Source organism: Gymnoscopelus braueri (genome assembly GCF_963280865.1).
Source record: "Gymnoscopelus braueri genome assembly, chromosome: 16".
Lineage (NCBI taxonomy): Eukaryota > Metazoa > Chordata > Actinopteri > Myctophiformes > Myctophidae > Gymnoscopelus > Gymnoscopelus braueri.
Genome location: NC_137616.1, coordinates 16,040,982 through 16,063,600, shown reverse-complemented (window position 1 = coordinate 16,063,600; position 22,619 = coordinate 16,040,982). Strand labels below are relative to the sequence as shown.

At 42.4% G+C, this 22,619-nt stretch overlaps 1 protein-coding gene across 1 annotated transcript in view; it reads right to left on the bottom strand.

Annotated features, from left to right (window-relative positions):
• Positions 1-352: 352 nt before the first annotated feature.
• Positions 353-22,619, bottom strand: part of dlgap2b (discs, large homolog-associated protein 2b) — a gene marked incomplete at its 3' end in the record, with an annotated part of 135,984 nt that continues 113,717 nt past the window's right edge. Inside the window, exons 4-7 of the mRNA XM_080453634.1 lie at positions 11,787-12,004; positions 7,579-7,735; positions 5,985-6,204; positions 353-1,158 (exon numbers count right to left, since the gene is read on the bottom strand). Of these exons, the coding sequence (XP_080309760.1) occupies positions 353-1,158; positions 5,985-6,204; positions 7,579-7,735; positions 11,787-12,004 (1,401 nt within the window). The remainder of the gene's footprint in view (positions 1,159-5,984; positions 6,205-7,578; positions 7,736-11,786; positions 12,005-22,619) is intronic.

The window sequence follows — 22,619 nt, the reverse complement described above, 5'->3', positions numbered from 1 at the left end:
TTGGAGATTAATTATAGGACAGGGGCGCGAAGATAATGTTGTGCTATTTTGGCACTTGAGGATCACGGTAGTCACATTCTCTTTCACATTCTTATGTCTCCTCATAATGTTTTTTATAATAATTATTATTTTCTTATTTGACGCTTTTAAAAAGTCAATTGTAAAAAAAGATAATTTTTTTAAAGGAAAAGGAACAATTGTCATTACCGGTTGTGAGTGTGACAGACTTTGTCTGCATAGAGTAAAGGGACATTTAACAACAGCCCTGCCTTCCTTAGAGCACTCAAAGCTTTTATCCTGACTTCCTGATCTGGTTCTGGGGGGGGGGTTCCCTCTCTATGAATGGGAATGATTAGAATGACATAGACAGGTATGACATGGGCCCACTGGTATATTTCCTGCTCCATAGTTCCAGACTTGCGCTTCTGTGACCACCTGAGTCCGTCTGCTTGCGGGGGGGCTTTTGCTTTTTGCTGACCTCCCACTTGAAGTCCTCTATGGGCTGCGGGCTGGCGGGGCTGCCTGACCCTTCTGGCGTCCCCTCTGGGGTGCCCTCGATTATCTCGATGCGTGGCGGGTCCATCAGGTCCATGATGCTGAACGGGGCCGGCTCTGGCTGGCACATTACGGACTTGTCCTCTGTGTTCTGCCGGACGGGCCAACTGGAGCCGGCTTGGATCCCCACCGACACGCGGTCGTCCGTCTGCGTGGTGCTGTCGGCGGCAGGCTCGCGGCACAGCGTCCACATGTTGTAGCACTGGGTGAAGTTGAAGAAGTTACTGTTGAAGGTCTTCAGCTCGCCGCACACGTCCCGGCGGAGCTCCGCGAGCTCGTAGCGCATGGCCGAGATCTCGTCCTTCCACTGCATGTTGAATGCGGCCACCATGTTGGCGGACTCCTTGAAGGCCTGGATGGCCTGGGGGATGGGCTGCTCGGAGGTGGCTATGGGCGAGGCGTCCGGGAGCCTGTATGAAGGCGGGGACGTCGGCGGTACAGAGATCGCTGTGACTGTGGAGCTGGTACTGTGCTGGCTGCGAGCATGGGCCGTCTCTCTCTCCAGCCTCTCTAGTTCCACATAGGCGGAGGAGCTGGCCCCGTCATCGTCATCTATCATGTCTTCATTTAGTAAAGACGTGCCATCCAGCACATCATATCCCTCTGGAAGACAGATGTGAATATGCAAATACAGGGACATTCAAAGCAAAAGAACAGCCGGAGTGACCACATATCTACGGAAATGCATACAGTATGTGAGTAGAGAGTCGTTTGGAAGACAGGACAGGACCCCAAGTTTGGATGGTCAAACATGAAATGTTTTGTCGAAATGTTGCAGCAAATGTTTGCTGGCTGAAGTGAAAGCTTATAGTATATTGTTGTATACTGTATATCTGTCTCTTTCTCTTTAATGCCCAAAGGTTTAATGCTGGTGAATGAGAGCTGTATACCAACAGAGTTAGTACAAGGCAGAATATGCATACCATGTGCCACGGTACTCGCATATTATTGAGTGTCTTCAGACTCACATACTGTAGGCTTTTCGTGGTGTTTTGTACACTGCCTTCTCAGTCATGTCAAGGAACACCAACCTTTGCATGCCTTTCCATCTTTTCACTGCACAGCACAGCATGAAATGGAGTGAAACATAAGTCACATCACTCATTTTTTAATTCGCAAGTCCATTTTCTCTCGCAAAACGTAGCTCTCGAGACAATGTTTCTTGATACCTTTAAAACCACTTAAACCCTATATTCAAACATTCAAATAATGTGTCAATATGTCAAAAATAGCTGATCTACAAGCTCACAACATTTCTCATTGTGAGCTTGTAGAGTTGCTATATTTTCTAAGATTTTCACCTATAACGCCAGGGTTTTAAAGTGGTTAAATTTGTGCCATTTTGTTGTGCAAAGGAAAAGGTGTAAAGGGAATATAGAAGAATCACAACTCAGTGGGGCGAGAAGATATGAACCCTATTGAACATATCAGGCCCATCGCCACGAGGGCTGACTGGACCGCGTGGAGAAACCCAGTGGGGGGTGTGGGGGTATCGCACCACCCCCTACAAGGCTGCACCAGGGAGAGGCTGCAATCCCACAGTCAAAGACAGCTGACAGACTCAATGCCAAGAGTTACACTTTGCCACACAGGGCCGCCTTTTATGTCAGGTCAATGTTTATGGAAAGAAAAAAAACGAAATGAAATAAAATTTAAACTTTCACACAGCTACAGCGGACCGCGCTGCTCTCACAGATGACTGGAGACAGTTGTGATAAAACATTCAGTGCTATTTTATGGTTGCGATATGAACACATCACATATAGTTTGAGATAGATTGAGGTACAGCTGTATCATACATTTACACTGATAATATAGAGACAACTTGGTAAACAACTCGCAGAAGCCAGTGAGGCGGCGATGTGTGATCAGCAATATCTATGATGAGGAGTTAACTATTATGCATATCAACGGTGGGTGTTGGGTTAAACGTCGAATATAGTTTAAGGAGAGAACCCGCACACCGAGCTGTGGTTTAGACTTCTTCATTTAGCAAAAGATCCGACAATGTTTCGAACCATATAGTGGATCTTCATCAAATTCCACTCCAAACCTATTCTATTTTTGGGGTTTGTACATAATATTTGCCTTGTGATGTGATCTGTTTGAGTTAATTAAACTGAACCAGGTACTGTAGGCTTGTAATACCTAGATATGCCATTATTGTTCTAACAGTGGATATATGCGAGCAATCTCTGATGTAATAATTTTCATGACTATTATAAAAGAAATTAAGTATAACCTTTTCTTCTGTGTATTTTATTTTGTAAGTATAACCTTTTCTTCTACAGTATGTATGTTTTCTTAACACCTAGTCAATAACAGCCCGTATAACAACAGGAATTGTGAAGATTTGCAGCGTCCACTATAGGAGTGATACTATACAGTGATACTGTATAGCAGGTGAAGGGTCTACACTCTACAGTATATACAGTACAGTATTGGAAGTACTGAACAGTTAGTTTTAAGAACCCTAGCGTCCCTATTCTGGGGGCGAACATTCGGTGACAATAGCACATGCTCTTGTAGATCGGCTATTTTCAGCGAAAATACTTTTACTGTACTGTGACAAAAGGAGGGGTTCTACTATCGACTCATGGGGGATTCCGGTTAACTTAGTGTTTAACTGGTTAATTGACCTGACGAAGATCAACTATGGATCGGACTGTCAGATGTTTTGCTAAATAAAGACGTTTAAACCATAGCTCGTGTGTGGGTTCTAATATTTGTCATAACGTTGTCAAGAATCAGTCAAATGTATCAAATCATACAGGACGAGGAGCTCGACAAAGCCTCTGGGTTCTGTGAGTTGTTTGGACCACTGTTTGCTTGCTTGAATATAACATAACGGGATGTTTCTACTTTGCTAAAAAAAAAAAGTGGTGTGTTTTTATTTTTACTGAGAAGGCAGTGCAAAAAACACACATATACATAGATATATGTATGCGTGTCAACGTTAAAAATACCTGCGACAATCATCACTGAGGCCTCCAGCTGTTCTTTCCCCCTGGTTATCCTTCAAGAGATGGCTGGACAAAAGGTGAGGGGTTTTGCTGTTCGTCTGCCCTACGGAGCATCACCCAAGGGCTTGGGTCTGCCCTTCCCCCACCCAATGGCTTCTCCCTGCTAGCCTCCCCTGGGGTTTGGTTGGTAAGCCACTTTCAATTTAGTTCTTAACCACAGGAACCCTACAGTCCTATTCTGACCATATCATAACAGGCAAACATTAAGGGAAAATAGGCAAACATTCATTTGCCTAACATAGGCGATCTATGTGTTTGTAGATCGTCTAGTTTCACTATTTGACGTACAATGATGTATATAGGGTTTATAGGTGAAACCTATATACTTCGTTGACCAGGGTCCTCCAGGGGTCTGTAGTTGGCCCCCGCCCTCTACCTCACATCTCTTTGCTGAAGATAGCCTATCTACAAGCTCACAACATGTCCTGTCGCAGCGCGTTGTGAGCTTGTAGATTGGCTATTTGTGTGGAAGTTTGCCTATTATGACATGCCCAGGATAGGGACACTAGGGTTCATGTGGTTAAGTGGTTAACTATCTTGGCTCAAGGACAAAATAGGCTAGATAAGGTCCTTTACTTATTTTTTACTTAAGTATTTACTTTTCCCCCATTCCATTATAACACTACACAGAGGACAGCAAAGGTTGACACCAGAAATATTATCTGCAATATGGATTGATCGGGTGGTGACAACACATAACCAGTCACCCTCAATGGAAATTATCCTTTTGAGATATTGTACTTTCATAACAATTGCGAAGTCAACTGCTATTGTGAGCCCATTGGGAGCTGACAGAATTGGAGCAGAGACATGATTGGACGAACAGAGTTCAGCAGAGTTCAAGACGGTGGGATTGGAGGACACTCCTTTAATCCTCAGCAGTCCAGTCACAGCGTAGGCAATCGTAGATGCAAACCCAATTGAGCATGAAAGGATTACAAAAACAAAATTCCAGATTGAACAAGAAAACAAAGTATCCCACCAAATGGGGGGAGGGGTACAAACTAAATTGACAGAATCAAAAGTTGTCGTGAAAAAAAAAATAAGCAAAAAACAAAGTCATAACATTTTTAAATGCATCTAGTTAAATTAAAGGTGTTTCAATAGGGTTCATAGCTTTACTCTTGCAGGCATACGTACATCAAATGCACTTACAGTGAGGGAGTTATCGCCATGATGGCTCTGTTTCTGCTTGCACAAAGAACATAATGTCGATTTAAAGGGTGATTTATACTTAGTTGTGCGCCAGTGTCGCACACCGAAGATAGGCAATCTACAAGCTCACAATACGTGGCAGTGTTTCGCTGAGTGACATGGCGCGCAACCAAGTATAAATAAGGCATTAGGGTTACATTGTGTTGCACAAAGCCTTATTACTGTAATACTCTTGCATGTTGAAATAAAAGCAGTATGCATTAGGAACCTATAAACAAAACAGTAAAATACAGTATATATATATATATATATATATATATCTGCCATATATCTGCCATAACAGGTAATCTGTTTACATGCCATAACACTTTTATGCAACACAACACAACAATACTGAAAGCGACCAAATAAATTGCACACTCGTGTACGCAACTTGAACACAATCGTTCACAGAATCTATGAATTTGCCACAACATGACAGTTCCTTTGTGCAACCAGCATGAGTGTGTATTCTGGTCTTCTAGAGTTTGTCGACTTACCGTATATTTGTAACACAATTGTTTTTTTGTTAGTTTTACTATCATGTTTTGTGAGCTAATAGTGGTAGTGTAGGCTAATGGCTTGCTATAACAGAGCAAGGGGAGGACGGGAGATGGAGGCTAGTTCAATGTGTCCTCAACACAAACACATTGACAACCTCCCTACCCCCCATCCCCCCTCATGCTGCTATCATCTTAACCCCTCCCTGCAATGGTTCACATTCGCCTCACAACACATTTCGAATGCCACAGTTTCACATGCTCAGAGCAGGAGCCTGTTCCCTTTACGCATGCCATGTCACGTGACTGTGCCGTGTTGCGGTGTTCTGTGCCATGTGAGTGGGCTTCAATGAGACCCCTCCCTCCCGCACTTATCCCGCCCTCTGCCCCTTATCCTATAGTGTCCCGCTCCAAACCGCCATGAAGCAACTGGCCGGAAGCTAATCGTGTGCAGGATCATGCAAAGTCACACAAAAGCAAACCCATTGGAGCGCTTGGGCCAGGAGCACAGAGAGGCAGCAGCTAAACAAGACGCGCCACAGTTGTCCAAAAAATAAATAAATGACTGGATCTCATTCATCCTGGCATCCCTCAAGCTCAAGGGTACCCCACTGTACATATGTAGGTATGTCAAGTATGTGCGCATGTATGAGGATATGTGGTCTAAGCCCTCGCTCGTCTTTTTGGGGGGATGGGGGTGGATTTGTTTTACCTGTCGTGGATCTGAAAGTTGAAGTGACAGTGGAGGATGTCATTGAAGGCAAGCAGTCATCGTCTTGGGAATACCCAGCCTGAATTGCGCGGAGGTAACTGTGGCTTCGAGTGCGGAACGAACCGGGCAGGTCCAGGGCCTCCATGGCCTGGGATTCTACTTCGCTAAAAACGGACTCGCAAACTGACTCAAACTGCCCATTGATCTCAGTCTCACTCACCTGAGAGACAAAAACAGGAATAGCAGTCCTTAATTTTTCCTCTTCCTTTCTCTTTCTCACTTTGATTCTTCCCCTTTGCACAGTAAATAATGAAGGAGTGTTAGCATACGGACAATACCACCGTCAATTGCTGACCTTAAACTCAATCAAAATCTTGGCCAAATAAAAAGATAAAAGAAAAACTAAAAAGGCAATAATAAAAATCAAAAAGAGAGCATTCAGTTTGATTTTGCAAAGCATTCCATTTTGCACAAACCCATGGTAAGTTAGCAAAGATATCTATGATACTACATGGGAAATAGGACAGCAGGGGTCCTTTCAACCTGGTTAAGGGCAGAAAAAGATTTAACAGTGAAAAGAAAAACTAAAAACACTAGATCCTTTTAGCTGATTCAAAACAATAAACTTTGTTCAGGTAGCTCATGCAGTCAAATCCTCATTAAACAGAAGGTATATTATACTATTCTTGCAAATATTTAGGATACAGTGTTCAATTTATATAGCTATACAGAGAAAATCAGTATTCAAAGCATGCAACAAATTCTTATTTAATATTTGAGATATGTTGCTAGCAGATTATAATTTTACATGGACATATTCTCATCAATTAAACATTTTCCATAATGGGCTATTTACCAATGTGTGACAGGGCCTCCCGTTTATCTCTGCCTGTTGAGATAAACAAGAGTTATCTTATTCCCTACGTTTGATTGTCAGTGTGCTTAAAACAAGTGACAATGCCCTCAGCAGAACACAGATCATTCAGCCCTTCCTGTGGACAGAAACGCTTCCTCGTGGAATGTCTTCAACAAACCACGGCTACTACTATTAACAACCTAAGCCCTAACATTACTTTCGCAACCTCTGTTCTCTGATGATGTGTTATACAGTACGTCATCATACGATGGTGTCACGTCGCGAAAATTAGATAAGATCGGCTTTCTTTCGTTAAACTTTTGAAAATGTTTGCCTATAATGACATGCCCAAAATTGGGACACCAGGGTTGAAGTGGTTAATAATGTTACTATTGGCCCGGATCGCTGACCTAGCGGTCTGGGCACTTATGGACTCTAATGTAGCCTAACAGCGAGCGCATCGCGGGTTCGAGTCCCGTTCCCGACAATCTTTGCTGCATGTCTCTCCCCATCTCTCTCTCCCTTTTTCCTGTCCATCTCCACTATATAAATAAAGGCAGAAAAGCCCCAAAAAATATCTTTAAAAACATGTTACTATTCCTTCTAAAACGACTAATACAACTAAAAACTGGGTAACGTAATAATCGGATAATACTATTTCCTTCTCGTCCTCTTCCCTCGAAGCCTCCAGTGTCTCTCCAGTGTTGCCTCTGTGAAGTGCATGCGGTTGAGACTCACCTGACTGACGCAGCTAGCCTGACTGAGGGTGCTGACAGCACGCATGTAGCTCTGATTGCGAGAGCGGAACGGCGGGGGGTTGAAGGTGGTGGCTGGGTCCAGCGATACGCCAGGGTGGGGCCGTAGGTCTCTCATGGTTTGCAAATGGTAGCTCTGGCTGAACAAAGGAGAGAGGGCAGGGACACACACACACAGAATCAAACCTCAAGTCTCACAAACAAGTTCTCACAACACTACATGTAGACAGTAGTTAAACACTTGAACACTAATGTCCCTATTCTGTGGTGAATATTTCGTGAAAATAGCAGTTCTACAAGCTCCCAACGTAATGCATTGTGAGCTCGTAGATCATCTAGTATTGGTGAAGAGATTTGGTGAAGAGGAGAAAAAGGAGGGGGGCCTGGTATAGACCCCTGGGGGACGCAAAGTATACTGTATAGGGTTTAGAAATAATAAATGGGATTCATAAAGGCAATTTACTGAATTAATCTTGGTATCAATAAAGGTCCAACTATCTACTGACATTTCAACAAAGTATACTATAGGGTTTAAGTCCTTAAAGCATTGGCCTGCGCATTATGGGTCTCTCTCTCTCTCTCTCTCTCTCTCTCTCTCTCTCTCTCTCTCTCTCTCTCTCTCTCTCTCTCTCTCTCTCTCTCTCTCTCTCTCTCTCTCTCTCTCTCTCTCTCTCTCTCTCTCTCTCTCTCTCTCTCTCTCTCTCTCTCTCTCTCTCTCTCTCTCTCTCTCTCTCTCTCTCTCTCTCTCTCTCTCTCTCCTTTTTATGAGCTTGTAGATCAGCTATTTTCACAATATTTATCTGTTCTTTTGGGGGGTCAAAGCCTGAAAAGGTTGAGAACCACTGCTCTACTGGATGCTAGGAAACGAGCAAGACAAAACAAAACTGACAGTCCTAAACTGACAAGGCCAAAACAACAACCATAGATTCTGAGATATGGGTATGATAAAACCTTCTACCTTCTGAAAGTGGCAGAAAAATAAATATATATATATATATATATATATATATATATATATATATATATATATATATATATATATATATATCTCGGTATAACGGTACGGTGTGGTTCAAATGTGGATCTCGGACATGTGGCATACCTGTGACCAGTGGCGTAACGGAGGGCTCGCAAGTGATAAGGTGCGGGGGGGCCACCAGCAGGGGGGGCCCCGCCTGCGCTGATACAAATATTTTTACAGCAAAAAAAAAGAAAAAAGTTGATTTATATTGGTCAAATAGAACCGAATTAGACCCGAATTAGACCGAATTAGACCCAAATTAGACCCGAATTTTTTCGCGCGCGTGTACGTGGGCCTCACGTGAAACTCCCGCGGGGAGGCCACGCGATTCTGCGTTACGCCACAGCCTGTGACGCCAATCCAATTCCCATTGACTTCCTTTATAAAGTTAAAGTTAAAGTTAAAGTATAAAAAGGGCGGTGGGGGGGGGGTGACTGTGAACCAGAAATTTTGAGCTGGACACACTGGACACACTGACAGACACACAGACAGACCAACCCTCTTATAGACGGACAGACTCCTGCAGAGCCATGCCCGTAAAAAAAACATTGTTGATTTTAGTAAGAAGACGGTGACTTCCATGTATCTCCTCCTACAATGTGTCACTGATTTGCACTGGCATACAGTACTACAGCCTACTCTCTTGACTTTAACACTGGAGGAATGTGACAGCTTTGCTACAGACTTGTCAACAAGACTGTGATAACATAAGCCTGGGTAAGATGATCCACAAATATTGAACTAGCAGACGATAAAGGCCACAAACATGAACCCATTTGGTTCTGTGACACTCGGCACACCACTGTTGTACCCAGTGGTGTAAAGTAACTAAGTACATGTACTCAAGTACTGTACTTACTGTAAGTACAATTTTTACTTTACTGGAGTATTTCTATTTTATACTTCTACTCCACTGCATCTCAGAGACAAATATTGTACTTTTTACTCCACTACAATTATTTGAAAACTTTAGTTACTAATTACATTGTAGATTTTTATTATTATTACAAAACATACATAACCACTTCAGCCCTATTTAAACTTTGGCTATTTGAAAATAGCAGATCTACAGTACACAACGCGTTGTGAGCTTGTAGATCTGCTATTTTCAAGAGTTTTATACATTTTAGACATAATTATGATAACTTGTGAAACAGGGAATTCAGCATAATGAGTACTTTTACTTTTGGTACTTTAAAGGTATCATGACATTCATTTTAACTTTTTTTCAATTTTCAATGTTTTATTTGGGGTTTTATGACCTCAATTACACCCAAAAAACCTGAACTTAGAACATTCAGTGGATTTTCTGTGGTCTAGGGTTTTCTGAATAATTAGGCTGAAAAGTAATCTGAGCTTGGCCCTTCGACAGTGAGGTCACAGTCGATTAATCCCGCCCACTCTCCTCCTCGCCCCTCCCCTCCCCTATCCTTTCCTTTGGGGGGGGGGGGCGGAGCAGAGGCGATGATTGACAGGCAAAATCCCTCACCAGCGACACCCGCAGGCAAAGATTTCTTTTTTCATTGCAGTTGAAAAGGCTTTAGAAATGTGAGAGAAAAACACCTGCCATGGATCACTGGAATGGAATTTTCACTTAAAACTTTTTGTACACTTTTGAAGGACCAAGACAAAGACTTTGAATGTGGTGTAAAAGTGAATGTCATTAAACCTTTAAGTATATTTTGATGCCAATACTTCAGTCTGTGCTCCAGTGCTAAGCCAATAACACAAACACAGCAGTGTGCTAACCGAGGGGGTTTAAAAGCAATTGCAGATCAGTTCCTTTTCATAGTGTTGTCCACACAGGAATGGCAACAAAGGCTGCCCCTCTTAATTTTGTTGCCAGAATCTAGATTCTGAGAGATCTCTTCTGGCAGAGTAAAAAGCTAATGTTAGTAAACAGGAGTTTTACTCATCACAGACTAATTGAGGGGAGCAGACAAAGTGCTTATTTGTTACAATGTAGCTTGATCAGATTTAATGGAAGGAAAAGTTAAAATGTTCAGTATTTTTAGAAGCATACCAAATTCACCACTAAAGAAAGTCTCTCTTAAAACTAAACATTTTATTGAGGTTTTATTAAGAGTTTTGTTTCTGAGAAAACCAGCCTTGGGTTAGTAGGCTATTGCTATGGAAAGTCAGTTGGGGATAAATCCATTGTTCTCAAAGACACACTGAAGTTATTGTTTCTGGTACTGTTGCTATTGTATATTCAAACTGTCTGCTTGCACAGAGATAAGGCTGCATATACATGTACTGTATCACATTGACCTGCTCACAAATCCTTACAAGAGACTCATTTTGTGAAACAAAACCTCTGGTGTGAAAACTATTTAAATGTTCTCAGAAAGTGATAAGGTAAGAGGATTAGGTAAAAAAATAAAAAATAAAGTCACTTGAGATGATGCCATTAGACAAAAAGGAATCCAAATATTCTCATGCACAAAAGCTCACTTATACAGTGTTATACATCCTTCATTTTAGTCACCAACATATGTCTGCTTCTTCGTCTAGGTAGTTAGAATCCTTCATAGTTAAACAAGCAAAAGATTAGATCTCTGACCTGATCTAGCTTCCAGGTTACCTCTAGCTATTTCAATAGCTACGCCTCATAGTATTGTAAAGCACAACTGGAACAGCTATTTGACTCATTCTGAGTCACAGCAAATGCAACTTAATGATGACTTTGTGAAAGATGGCAAGTTTTGACAGTGGCATACTGTTGAACAACAAGCTGGTGAGGGAGGCTAGCTCTGTAGTTTGAGGAGGAAGCTGGACACTATACTGGAGAACCCCACCCACCCCCTCTATGATGAGCTAGTGAAGATGAGGCGCACATTATGATTCAGCCACAGACTTATCCCCTCTTGGCACACCACAAAGCACCTTGACCGGACCTTTGTGTCAGTAGACATTAGTTAGTCTCCACAAACAAGATTGACCCTCATATGAGAACTTTTAAACCAGTGTGACATTGCCTTTCACTGACTTTTGACTACTGAAGTCCTAGAAGTCCATGTGCAAGCGCAAGCCCTTACAGATGGCTGTTATTGTGTTAGCACGGCCTTAGCAGAACATGTCACACCAACATTTCGCTGGTTGTACCTGTATGAGAGTGAGTGACAAAATAAAACAGATTCTTGATGCACGAGTCGACATGAACAGCCTACCTTTGGGGGTCTATATGGGGTCTCTGGATGGCTGATTTGAGGACAAGGGCATCGGGCCGGACGGCCTTCTGTGGGGAAGTCTTTGGACTGTTGTCTGAGTCGCCGCTCTCGTCGTCAACCTCTCCCATAGCTTTAACGTAGCTACTGCTACGCATCCGCCGGCACGGGATCTCATCGTCCTTCTCCCCTGGATACCCACTCCACTCATCCTGAGGCACCTGTGAGGTGGAGAAACTCTGTCAGACACTATGCACCTTCACCTCTTAGGCCCTGTTTAGACTGCAGTCAAATCCTTTCTCAAATCCGATCTTTTGTTCAAATGATCAGATCAGATCTGTGTGTTCAGACTGATTTAAACAACGTCAACCCAGAGCCGTCCTGCGCGACCTATCTGCTTTGGTTGCTGTGATAACGGCGTAACAACGTCATGACGTAGACGCTAGTTGCTTGCATAGCAACGAAACATAACAGACAGGCGACAACAACAGAAGACACAGAAACAAAGACAAGTACATGCATGAAAACTGTGGGAAATTGATATATCTCAACTCGCCATTTCTTCTGTAAAATAATATAATAATATAATACCGCTATTGTTTTGTTTTCATTACGATTACAATTACAATTCTCACATTCTCTAAATGACGTCAGTGGCGCTTGTGTCGCGCTGCAAGTGCCGTTTTGGACAGTTAGATATGCGACTTGGGCAGTTAAAAGCTGGTTAGAGCGTTCAGACTGAGACGCATCTTTAGAAATCAGATTTGAATCGCATTTGAAAAAACAATTTTGGCTGGATTGGGCTGCCAGTCTAAACGGGGCCTTAGAGGCGCTATTAACCACTTTCAACTGTCCCCGATTTTAGGCATGTCATTGTAGGTAATTAAGGCCCGAGCACTTCACCAGTGTGAAGCCCTATTGAAATCAATGACTTATTATAATTGTTTTTAGCAAAAATTTATTGCAGTTTTTGAGGGCTTTAACGTGCTCAAACAGTTCTCAAACGTGCTCAAACATGGGCAGGGAAAAATGTATCAATAGCGCCCCATACAACGTTTTTAAGTTGAAGCCCCACATTACGGTTTCAGTTTCACCCACATGTATTACATTCAGTAAGGTATGTATCATGTCCAGACTTACAAAAAAGCCATGGTTGAATCTGACCCAAACCTCTTGTCACTGCTGTTGTATCCTTCTGACTCACAAGCCAGTGAGGAGCCCCCACCAGGAAGACGTAGAGCCTTCGTCCTACTCCTCCCGCCAAACAGTCCCTGATGTACTGTAGGTCCGCCCCAGCCCATAGGAATACCTGTAGTAACAAATATCACCCTCCCTGCCAGGCTTCCCTCCTCTCTTGGCGCCATGGCCTATTATATAGGTGCCATGGGTTATTGTACTTTCACAAACTATTTTGAATCATGTTGCTCAGCTGTAATAGCACGCAGGCTGCCTGCGGGTCCACAAAGGTGTGAGGTCCCGGTCATATTATTTTTTTCAAAACCTTAAGTATGTTTCAAAAATAAAAACCACTTATTTTCAAAATTTCTAAAACTTTAGCGAAAACAGCAGATGTACTAGCTCACAATGCGTTGCATCTCGACATGTTGATGAGCTTGAAGATTGGCTGGTTTTACTATTTGTTCGTGTGTGTGTGTGTGTGTGTGTGTGTGTGTGTGTGTGTGTGTGTGTGTGTGTGTGTGTGTGTGTGTGTGTGTGTGTGTGTGTGTGTGTGTGTGTGTGTGTGTGTGTGAGTGAGTGTGTGTGCGCGAGGGTAGATGAACTATGGGCATGCAATTAAGAAACAAAATATCAGCCTTTCACAGTACAATAGCAATAACAGCTGTGATTTGCAAATACAATATCCAAGACAGATTTATTTGTGTAGAATATCTCATATGCAAAGGCAATTGAAAATGCTTTGAATGAGGAATAATAATAAGGCATTCAACAAGGCATAAAAGGGCATTTTAACGAGGGGGGGGGGGGAGTCAGTCTCGGATCCTCGAGTACAATAGGGGTTAATTAACTACAGTGCAAGAATTGAGACAGGTCAGCAAGAAGTGCTTTCTCCCAAGCAAAGCTGGTTCAATCCCAGGTTGTAGTTTAGCCTATGGTTCACATGCATTACACTGTAAAGAGTGACAATTAAATTCAGAGTGTGAAAATGGACCCTTATGAGACCCTTACGTACTGCGCACACTCTATCTATATATATAAGTGTATCTACTGTATGTATTATGTGTATGCACATTCTATAATCCACATACTGTACTAACCCCCCCCCCCCCCCCATATTCTGCACATTTCCCATGGCTGCTGAGGTATTTTTTTGTTTTTACTTTATTCTTCTTTTTATTTGATTTGTATTACACCCTGAAATTATTATTATCTTGTTATATTGTATTCTTGTCTTGCGGAACATGTCCCACCAACGTTTCACTGCTTGTACCTGTATGAGAGTGATAAATTAAATCCTCTTGAATCTTGAATCTACAACCCAAAGCTGTTACTTTACAGGATTCAAATGAAAAAATTGGAAAAGTAGATGCTTTTGTGATCAAGTAGGGCATTAATTTAAAACACAAAAAGTTCAAATATGGAGATAAGAGGTTTGTGCTGGCAACAACTATTATCTCTAATTATTCAAGCCCACCACGGATCCTACAGATATACTAACAGACTCTTTACTCTTGTTTTTCAGCTCAGCTTTCTCTTTCACTTCATGTCACACAGTACGCTCCCATCTCTGGCCCCGTTATGTTGCCTTTTTTATGTGACTATTCAGCATTGACCAATATAATGATATCAGATATTCACCAGAATGTCACACAAATTGTGATGACTCAAATTATGGCAACGGTGTCCATCTAGCAACTGCCATGTGCAGTCAACAAAGCCAGAGTTGGGGTGACAGGTTTTTAAACAGGGGACATCATACTCAGTGGCGTCGTTACGCGGGGGCTTCGGTGGCTATAGCCACCAATGTTTTATCTAAAGCCAAAAAAATATACTTTTTTGAATTATATATCTATAACCCTAAGCTAACCCTACCCCTAACCCTAAAACCGAACAAAAAACTGAAAAAAAAACGTACCCAAATCCGCCCAAAACCCGAACGCGCGTGCATGTGTCCGTTGCCTGGGGGGCTAAGCCCCCAACCTAGTAGAGACCTAGCAACGCCTCTGATCATACTGCAATAACCAATTAGAGCTGAATGGTAGCTGTGTTTTTTGTTATTTTTTAAAGCTAATGCATCTCTGTGGAGAATACATTTGAACTATACTTTCATTTTGATGTCATTATAGGCAAAACCAAAAATTTACATTTACATTTCAAACATTGTCAAAATAGCAGATCTACAAGCTTAGTAGATCGGCTATTTTCACCGCACAACGAAGTATAAAATACTGTAGGGCTTAACCCATTCAATCCGGGAACGCATCTCTGTCATTTTAGATTTATTTTGGCTATTCAAAAATAGCAGCAACATTTTAGCAAATCTGATTTTTTTTTTTGAAAGCGAACATTTGTAAAATATTTTGTTCCAGGGACCCCCAGAAGCAAAGATTTGAGTAACAAATGTTCGCTTAAAAAATATATACATTCAAAGATTTGCACAAATGTTCACGATTTTTAAAAAAATAGCAGATCTACAAGCTCATAGTATATCTGCTATTTTTGAATAGCCAAAGAAATCTAAGATGACAGAGATGCGTTCCTGGATTGAATGGGTTAAGTGCTTAAACAATGTAGCAAAAATCCACTATGAACATAGGTGTGCATAAATGCTTACTCATGCCATCAAATAGACAGTGTGTTTGTGGTGTTGGTGCTCTGCCAGTGTCCCGTGCACCAGGCACCATTAGTCAAGAGCACTGGTGGAAGGAATCAGTTTAAATATTCTGCAGCGTCGTCAGACTGGTGGGAATGGGAGAGGAATGCAGATAAGCTTCTAAGAGATACATCCACAATGCAGATCAAAGCACAGGCATACCTGTGACAGTGTATAGCCAGGAATCTTTGGAAATACAGCTAGAGAAACCACGCACGCACGCACACGCACACACACACACACACACACACACGCGTGCGCACGCACGCACGCACGCAAGCAGACACACACACACACACACACACACACACACACACAGATTATTCATCACATGTAGTAGCGTCATGTGTGATTTTGTTTTAGATGACCCGATTCAACAGAAGCCGCCAAACTCACACTGATATTAACAAACCAACACACTCATGAAAGGCACAGAGTTAATGAAACTGGTATCAACTCCCGCACACTGAATTATGAATGAGGGACTGACTGACAAAGGAGCCCTGAAATATTTGTAAAAATGTGATTAAACTATGCAATATCGAATACAATGTTGGAGGCAAATGGCAGGAAGTGCGTAGGTTGTAGCCATAGCAACTGGAGACGAACATCAGATATGACATGCATCAGCAAAGCCGTTATAATACTATATGAAGAACCATTATATACAGTATATATATATACAGTACAGTAGCAGTGCTAAACCTAATAACAACAACAGCGATTAAGGGATTGTGTACCAATTACGTGGTGCTGTGTAAACTGTTCCAAAGATAAAAAAGCTTCTCGTGTAGCAAAAGACTGTTGAACAACTGAGCTTAATTAGGTTCCGCAGTGATAAAAACAAGGTAGAGTACATTGAGTTGAATCCCGGTAAGGGAATTACTTTTAATATCCTTGATGATTAAACTCCACCCAGCTTAATTACATTTTAGCTTAAAAAATCTCGACTTAAATGAGGATAATAATTGATAATTGACAAGTCAAATTACCTACTGGGTCTAAATCAATGCCACTGGCAGACACATTGTGGCTTACGCTTCCTGAAGACAGTGATTTACGACAGCATGCGGCGGTACAGTACTACATTACATGTTTGGGCCCTACGGTGCAGTATTGATTAGGCATGCAGTACTGTAAGTAGAACATTGTGTCAAATGTAGCTGTACCAGCAGTCCCAGTGGACAGTCACTGCCACAGCTCTCAAGAACAACAGCCCCAGGCTTATATGGCTCTCCCTCGTGCTGCCAGTTACTCTCTTGAACCAATCACAGGGCTCTCCTGGTTTATTTATCCTCAACAGTCCCACGGTTCCTATCACACAGAGCACCTGGGTCGCTAGCAACGTGTGTGTGCCTGGAGGTAACGCTTACTCCTCTCCTGCTCTCACTATCTACGGACTACATCCGGTTCTGTGAGGAGAGCGCTGCATTGTGCCTAAAAAAAATTATTAAAAAAAAGGTACGATACTTTCCCAGCATCAAGCCCTGGATCAATGAGGGGACAGTAAAGCCCTGTTGAACAGGAACATGAGGGCTTTCATGGCAGGGGACACTGAGGGGGCCCAAAGCTGTTCAGAAGGAGCTGAAGAAAGAGGTGGAGGCGGCCAAGGGTAGCTACAAGGACGGAGGGAGAGCTACAGGGCAGGCCAACTACTCCAGAGAGGTGGGGGGGGGGGGGGGGGGCGGAACATGCATACGAGCTGAACCTGGTGAACCATAGAGCATAGAAATACCATTCATTTTTCCAATAGAGATTTCTGAAATTACCTTTAATTTAACTGCTGGCCTGCCCTGTGACTGCTTTCCACTCATCAATAAAATGTTATGGTCTGGTTATGAACAGGATGTAGACCTACAAGTCTGTCCCTACATGAACATTTGAACCATTTAACCACTTAAACCCTCTATACTTAAAATGGACCTGTGTTGCACTGTATCTCTTTACCAAAAATAGCAGATCTACAAGCTAACAGTGTGTCGCATTGCGCGTCCCCGGAAACCCACTTTGAGAATGAGAACCAAAGCTGTATAGGAGGGTAGCTCTTTCCAAGATGCTGGAACCACTAACAATCATACCACGTTCAAAATCACTTCTGATGTTGGTAACTGAACATCTTGGCCCTTTCTGCATACAATACTTTATATAGCCTACTGAGTTGCAGCCACATCACTCTCTGCAGTCTGGGGTCACATCACTCTCTGGTTGGAGGAGTAAGTTGTTTGCATTTTAATCAACGGGTGAACATATTAAAGTGTCCACTTAAAAATCGGGACACATCGGCTGCATAATTGCCAATATACCGCTGTTATAAAAAAAGTTAAATAATGGCCGATCTAACGGTTTGGCCAATATATCAGTCTTGCTCTAAAATGAACACTAAGGATTCTACAGTGTAAGGGGTTTAGAGACTTTCACCTTCTGTTTGATTGTACTTTGTTACTTTCCTTTCAAGAATTACAGGATGTTGCAAGGCTTTAGCACACAAGAATGTCTTTGTGACAGATGCGTAGGTGAAGCATACAGTTATGAACGAAGAACAATTAAGACACTTGCACACTGCCCGACAAGAGAATAACTATTAAACACACCATTTTGGTCACCAAGACCTTCTTCAAGCACCGCAAGTTGCGTTTAATAAAGGATTACAGGATATATTCTTTATCCAAAACACATTTGTTCTGTTTTCAAGTCAAGCATACTGTATGAATGAATCAATACAAGGTTGATTACTCGAACCGAAACTCTCAGAGATGGTTAATCCTTAAAATCTCCTTGTCAATATTTTCAAAATGACATCTAGGATCTACAAAGGCTAAATATATGTATAAAGAGTGGGACGATATTTGCTTAAAGGTGAGGCTGGAGAGATATGTTCCAAACCGGCCCCTCAGGTCTTCAAGTGCTGACCTGCTCGAGGTGCCTACAATGACATATAAAAAATACGGTGAAGCAGCATTCTGCTTCTACGGACCGACATCGTGGAATAAACTCCCATTACACCTAAGACAGGCAGCCTCTGTCGATAGCTTTAAAGCACAGCTCAAGACCTATGTACTTCTTCACCCTTGCTTTTAGCTGATTTTTTGGTTGATTTTTTAATCTCTGTGTTGTTACCCATGTCCTCACTGTATTGCCCGATTCACTGCCTTTTGCTATTATTATTATTTATTTTTTTACAAATTTCTTATCCCACGATTTTGTAACCCTATTTTTTACACCCAGTGCCAATTGTCTATGTAATCCTGGGCACTACCTTCCCTCTGCCAACCTAGGGAGGCCAGGGCCGAGCTCATGCCTCCTTCAATGTCTGCTTGACACTACTGAGCAATACAGTATATTGACCATGCTCTAATATCTACTGTCTTCCATTCCAAAACCGTCTCATCAGAAAACGTACAATGGATATTTAATGACCACTTCAATTACATTTTCAAGTATTTACTGTAGGTATTTCTGTAGCCATGCGTGTGTTTTGTACGCATTAATACATACTGTATTTACGTATAATAGGTAATATACAGTAGCAGCTAAAGGAGGGTGATTATTATATAGGTAAATAGCAAGGCAGGCAGACAGAAGTGGGCTTGAGCCCCATGAGGAGTAAGCCGATAGGTTGAGCGAGTACCAGCGCCGAGCGGTGCAACAGCCGCACTGTTGACTCAGTGCCGTCCAACTTGCATAGCAATAGGGTGGGAATCAGTAATAACCTAACTACTACCGCATAGTGCAAAGGACATACAAGACGTTATGTTTGTTGCGTTTGGCTAGATTCCAGCCATGACCCCACAAAATAATCGTATATTGAAGCTGTTTAGTAAACAGACTGTTTTCTGGTCAGGATACGATCAGGACGGAGTGTTCCAGTTCCAATTTTGTCAGCTCATTGTTTGTTCCATTACTTTCACTTTCACTTTCTTATCCTATTTATCCTCTTGTGATTGGACAAAACCTGAAAAAGTATTTTGTGGAGAGACAGGGAGACCACTATAACCAAACAAACTCTACAGCAATGATTGCTATCAGAATATAGAGATATGTAATACTTAAAAATCCCTTACACTTTAATGCACTTTAATATTCGAATTGTTACATATTCTGAAATTGCAGCTTTAATCTGCTTAGGTGCTTGAAACTATTACTGCAAAACATGTACTATATTGGTGTTAGTCACATATAGTATAGAATGTGACCTATGGACTCATTACTGATGCAAGGTCCAGGTTTTGACAGCTTATTCATTACAATTACAAGGTGCACGCAAGTCAGCCTCAGCCAGATGTTGAAACGTGCCCCTCGGACAGAGACACAGACCATTACCCTAATCTGTCTCCATAACCCCACACACACACACACACACACACACACACACACACACACACACACACACACACACACACACACACACACACACACACACACACACACACACACACACACACACACACACACACACACACACACAAATCCTCAGTGTTCATTTATCCATTTGTAACTGCAAATGTACAAATGTAACCATTTGGCTACATTTGTACACTCCCAGAGTTAAATGAACACTGAGGGTTTTACCGTGTGTGTGTGTGTGTGTGTGTGTGTGTGTGTGTGTGTGTGTGTGTGTGTGTGTGTGTGTGTGTGTGTGTGTGTGTGTGTGTGTGGTGTGTGTGTCATGCTCTCTAAGCACAGAGTGGCTGGGGTGTTTGAGCCCAAGAGACATCATTTGTTTCAATGGCTGCTGTAAATCACTGGGGGTGGACATGAGCTTGACCTTCAGATGTGTTGCAGTGGATACTCAAATGGAGACATCAGGTTGAGAGACAGCGTCTAGAACAGTGGTTTCCAAACATTTTACGTGCATGTACAAGGACCCCCAAATTGTTATGTATTTGGCCGCTGCGGGTACCCTTTGAAAAACAAATGTGCCAGGGACCACCATAAGAGAAGATATTTGTGGTTTAAAATGTTCATAATTATTCAAATATAATAAATATAATAAATAAATATAATAACGACACACATAATGTTGCCTTCTGATCAGAGAATTTGGGACAACATGCAGTGCCCTCCAGAGAACCATTAGAAGGACCAAGCGGGAGTTCAAGGTCAAACTGAAAGAACAGTTCGACAGTGCCGAGGAGCATGTGGCGGGGTGCATAGAGAACCACTCTACCTCCCTCCCCGGCAAGCTGAAGTATTGAAAGTATTGAAACTAGACAGAGTTGGCACCAACTGAGGAGGCAAGCCCATTAACCATATCTCAGAGGCTGATGTGCACAAAGCCTTCAAACAGGTGAGCATCCGTAAAGCCGCCGTCCCCGATGGCATCCCAGGCCACATCCTCAAAGGATGTGCGGACCAGCGGGCGGGAGTGTTTTTTTAAACGTCTCCCTCTCCGAGGCTGTGGTCCCTGAGGGCTTCAAGTTGTCCTTTATTGCATTGGTTCTCAAAGTGATTTTTTTTTTTGATATACAAGCTCACAGCGTGTCACTTTGTGCCGCGCTGCGAGCTTGTACTACTGCTATTTTTTTAAATACTTGAAAAATATTGAACAATTTAGAATTTTTAACCCCAAATCTCCTCTTCTGGGGGTCCCTAGCACAAAATATTTTCAGATGGGGGTCCACGGCCAAATGCATATCAATTTGGGGTTCCGCAGCACGAAAAAGATTGAGAACCACTGCTCTATTGTGCTGGCCAAACACTCCAAGGTAACATGTCTGAATGACTGGAGACCTGTCACCCTCACCTTGTCAGTAAATGCTTTGAGAGGTTGATAAGGGACTGTACGTTTGTTCCATCCTGCCTGCCACCCGTGACACATGGCAGTTTGCATATCGGCAAAACAGATCCACCGAAGATGCCGTGCGATTGCCATGGCTCTTCACACCGCCCTCTCTCACCTGGAGGTGGGGAGCAGTTCCTCTGCATATACATCACTGAGGACCTCAATTGGGCCACACACACCACCACGCATGTGGTGAAAAAGGCTAGGCAATGCCTGTTCTGCCTCTGACAGCTGAAGAAATGCAGTGCCCCCGCATCCTCAACAGCAGCATCATCAAGAGCAGTGTTTCCCAAACTGGGGGTCGGGACCCCCAGAGGGGTCCCCAAATTCTTTAGGGGGGTCCCCAGATGATTGGCTTATCATGTGCAACATTGTGTTCTCACTCAACAGTAAACAAACCAACATACATACAGTATAAGTGTATACAGGGTATCTGCACATTTCTAAAGTTAAAATGTAATGACTCTTAAGACCGCACGTTGCGAGGCGCAGTGAGCTTGTCCTTCGGCTATTTTCACAATGTTTATCTGTGCAACCGAGTCAAACTAAATGTAATGCGTACAATTCCTAATTCATTTTTTAAAGATATTTGATCATTTTTGCCTATAATAACATGTCCAAAATAGAGATGCCAGATGAGTGACCCCATGACCTTGACAGCAGTGCCACCCTCAGGCCAAAATGTCAACTTTGCACACTATACCTGTATACATTTCTAATAATATTACAAATACAGTTGCAGATTGCAGAATAGACCCTACTGATTGTGGTGATCCTATGGCCTTTCCTGTAGTGCCTTCTTCAGTGATTCTGCTACTACTACTAATTCAACATTTTGCATTTATTTTATTCCCTCTAATGAGACTGTGGTGGTCTAAAGGATGGCAAAGTCAGCAATTGGTTCAAACCATTTTGGTTTGGTTGGGTGTAAGGGGCAGGACATCCCCTAGGGGCCACTAGCGCGGCTTTTAGACTAGTCTTGTTACTAATTGTTTTATTCAAACCCATGCCTTGAACTGCTCAGTTTTATTTCCTAATTGGTGAACATCTTAAAGCTCTATTATATGTCATTTGTTTTAGTGAATACAATGTTACTTTGTCCAATCTGTATGGTAGAGTATGTTAATTCAATATAACTTGTGCAATTGGGGTGGTTTAGATCCTGTGTCTAGGTTGGACACGACCTTTGACACAATCCTGTTTATGGTTTGACACAAATATT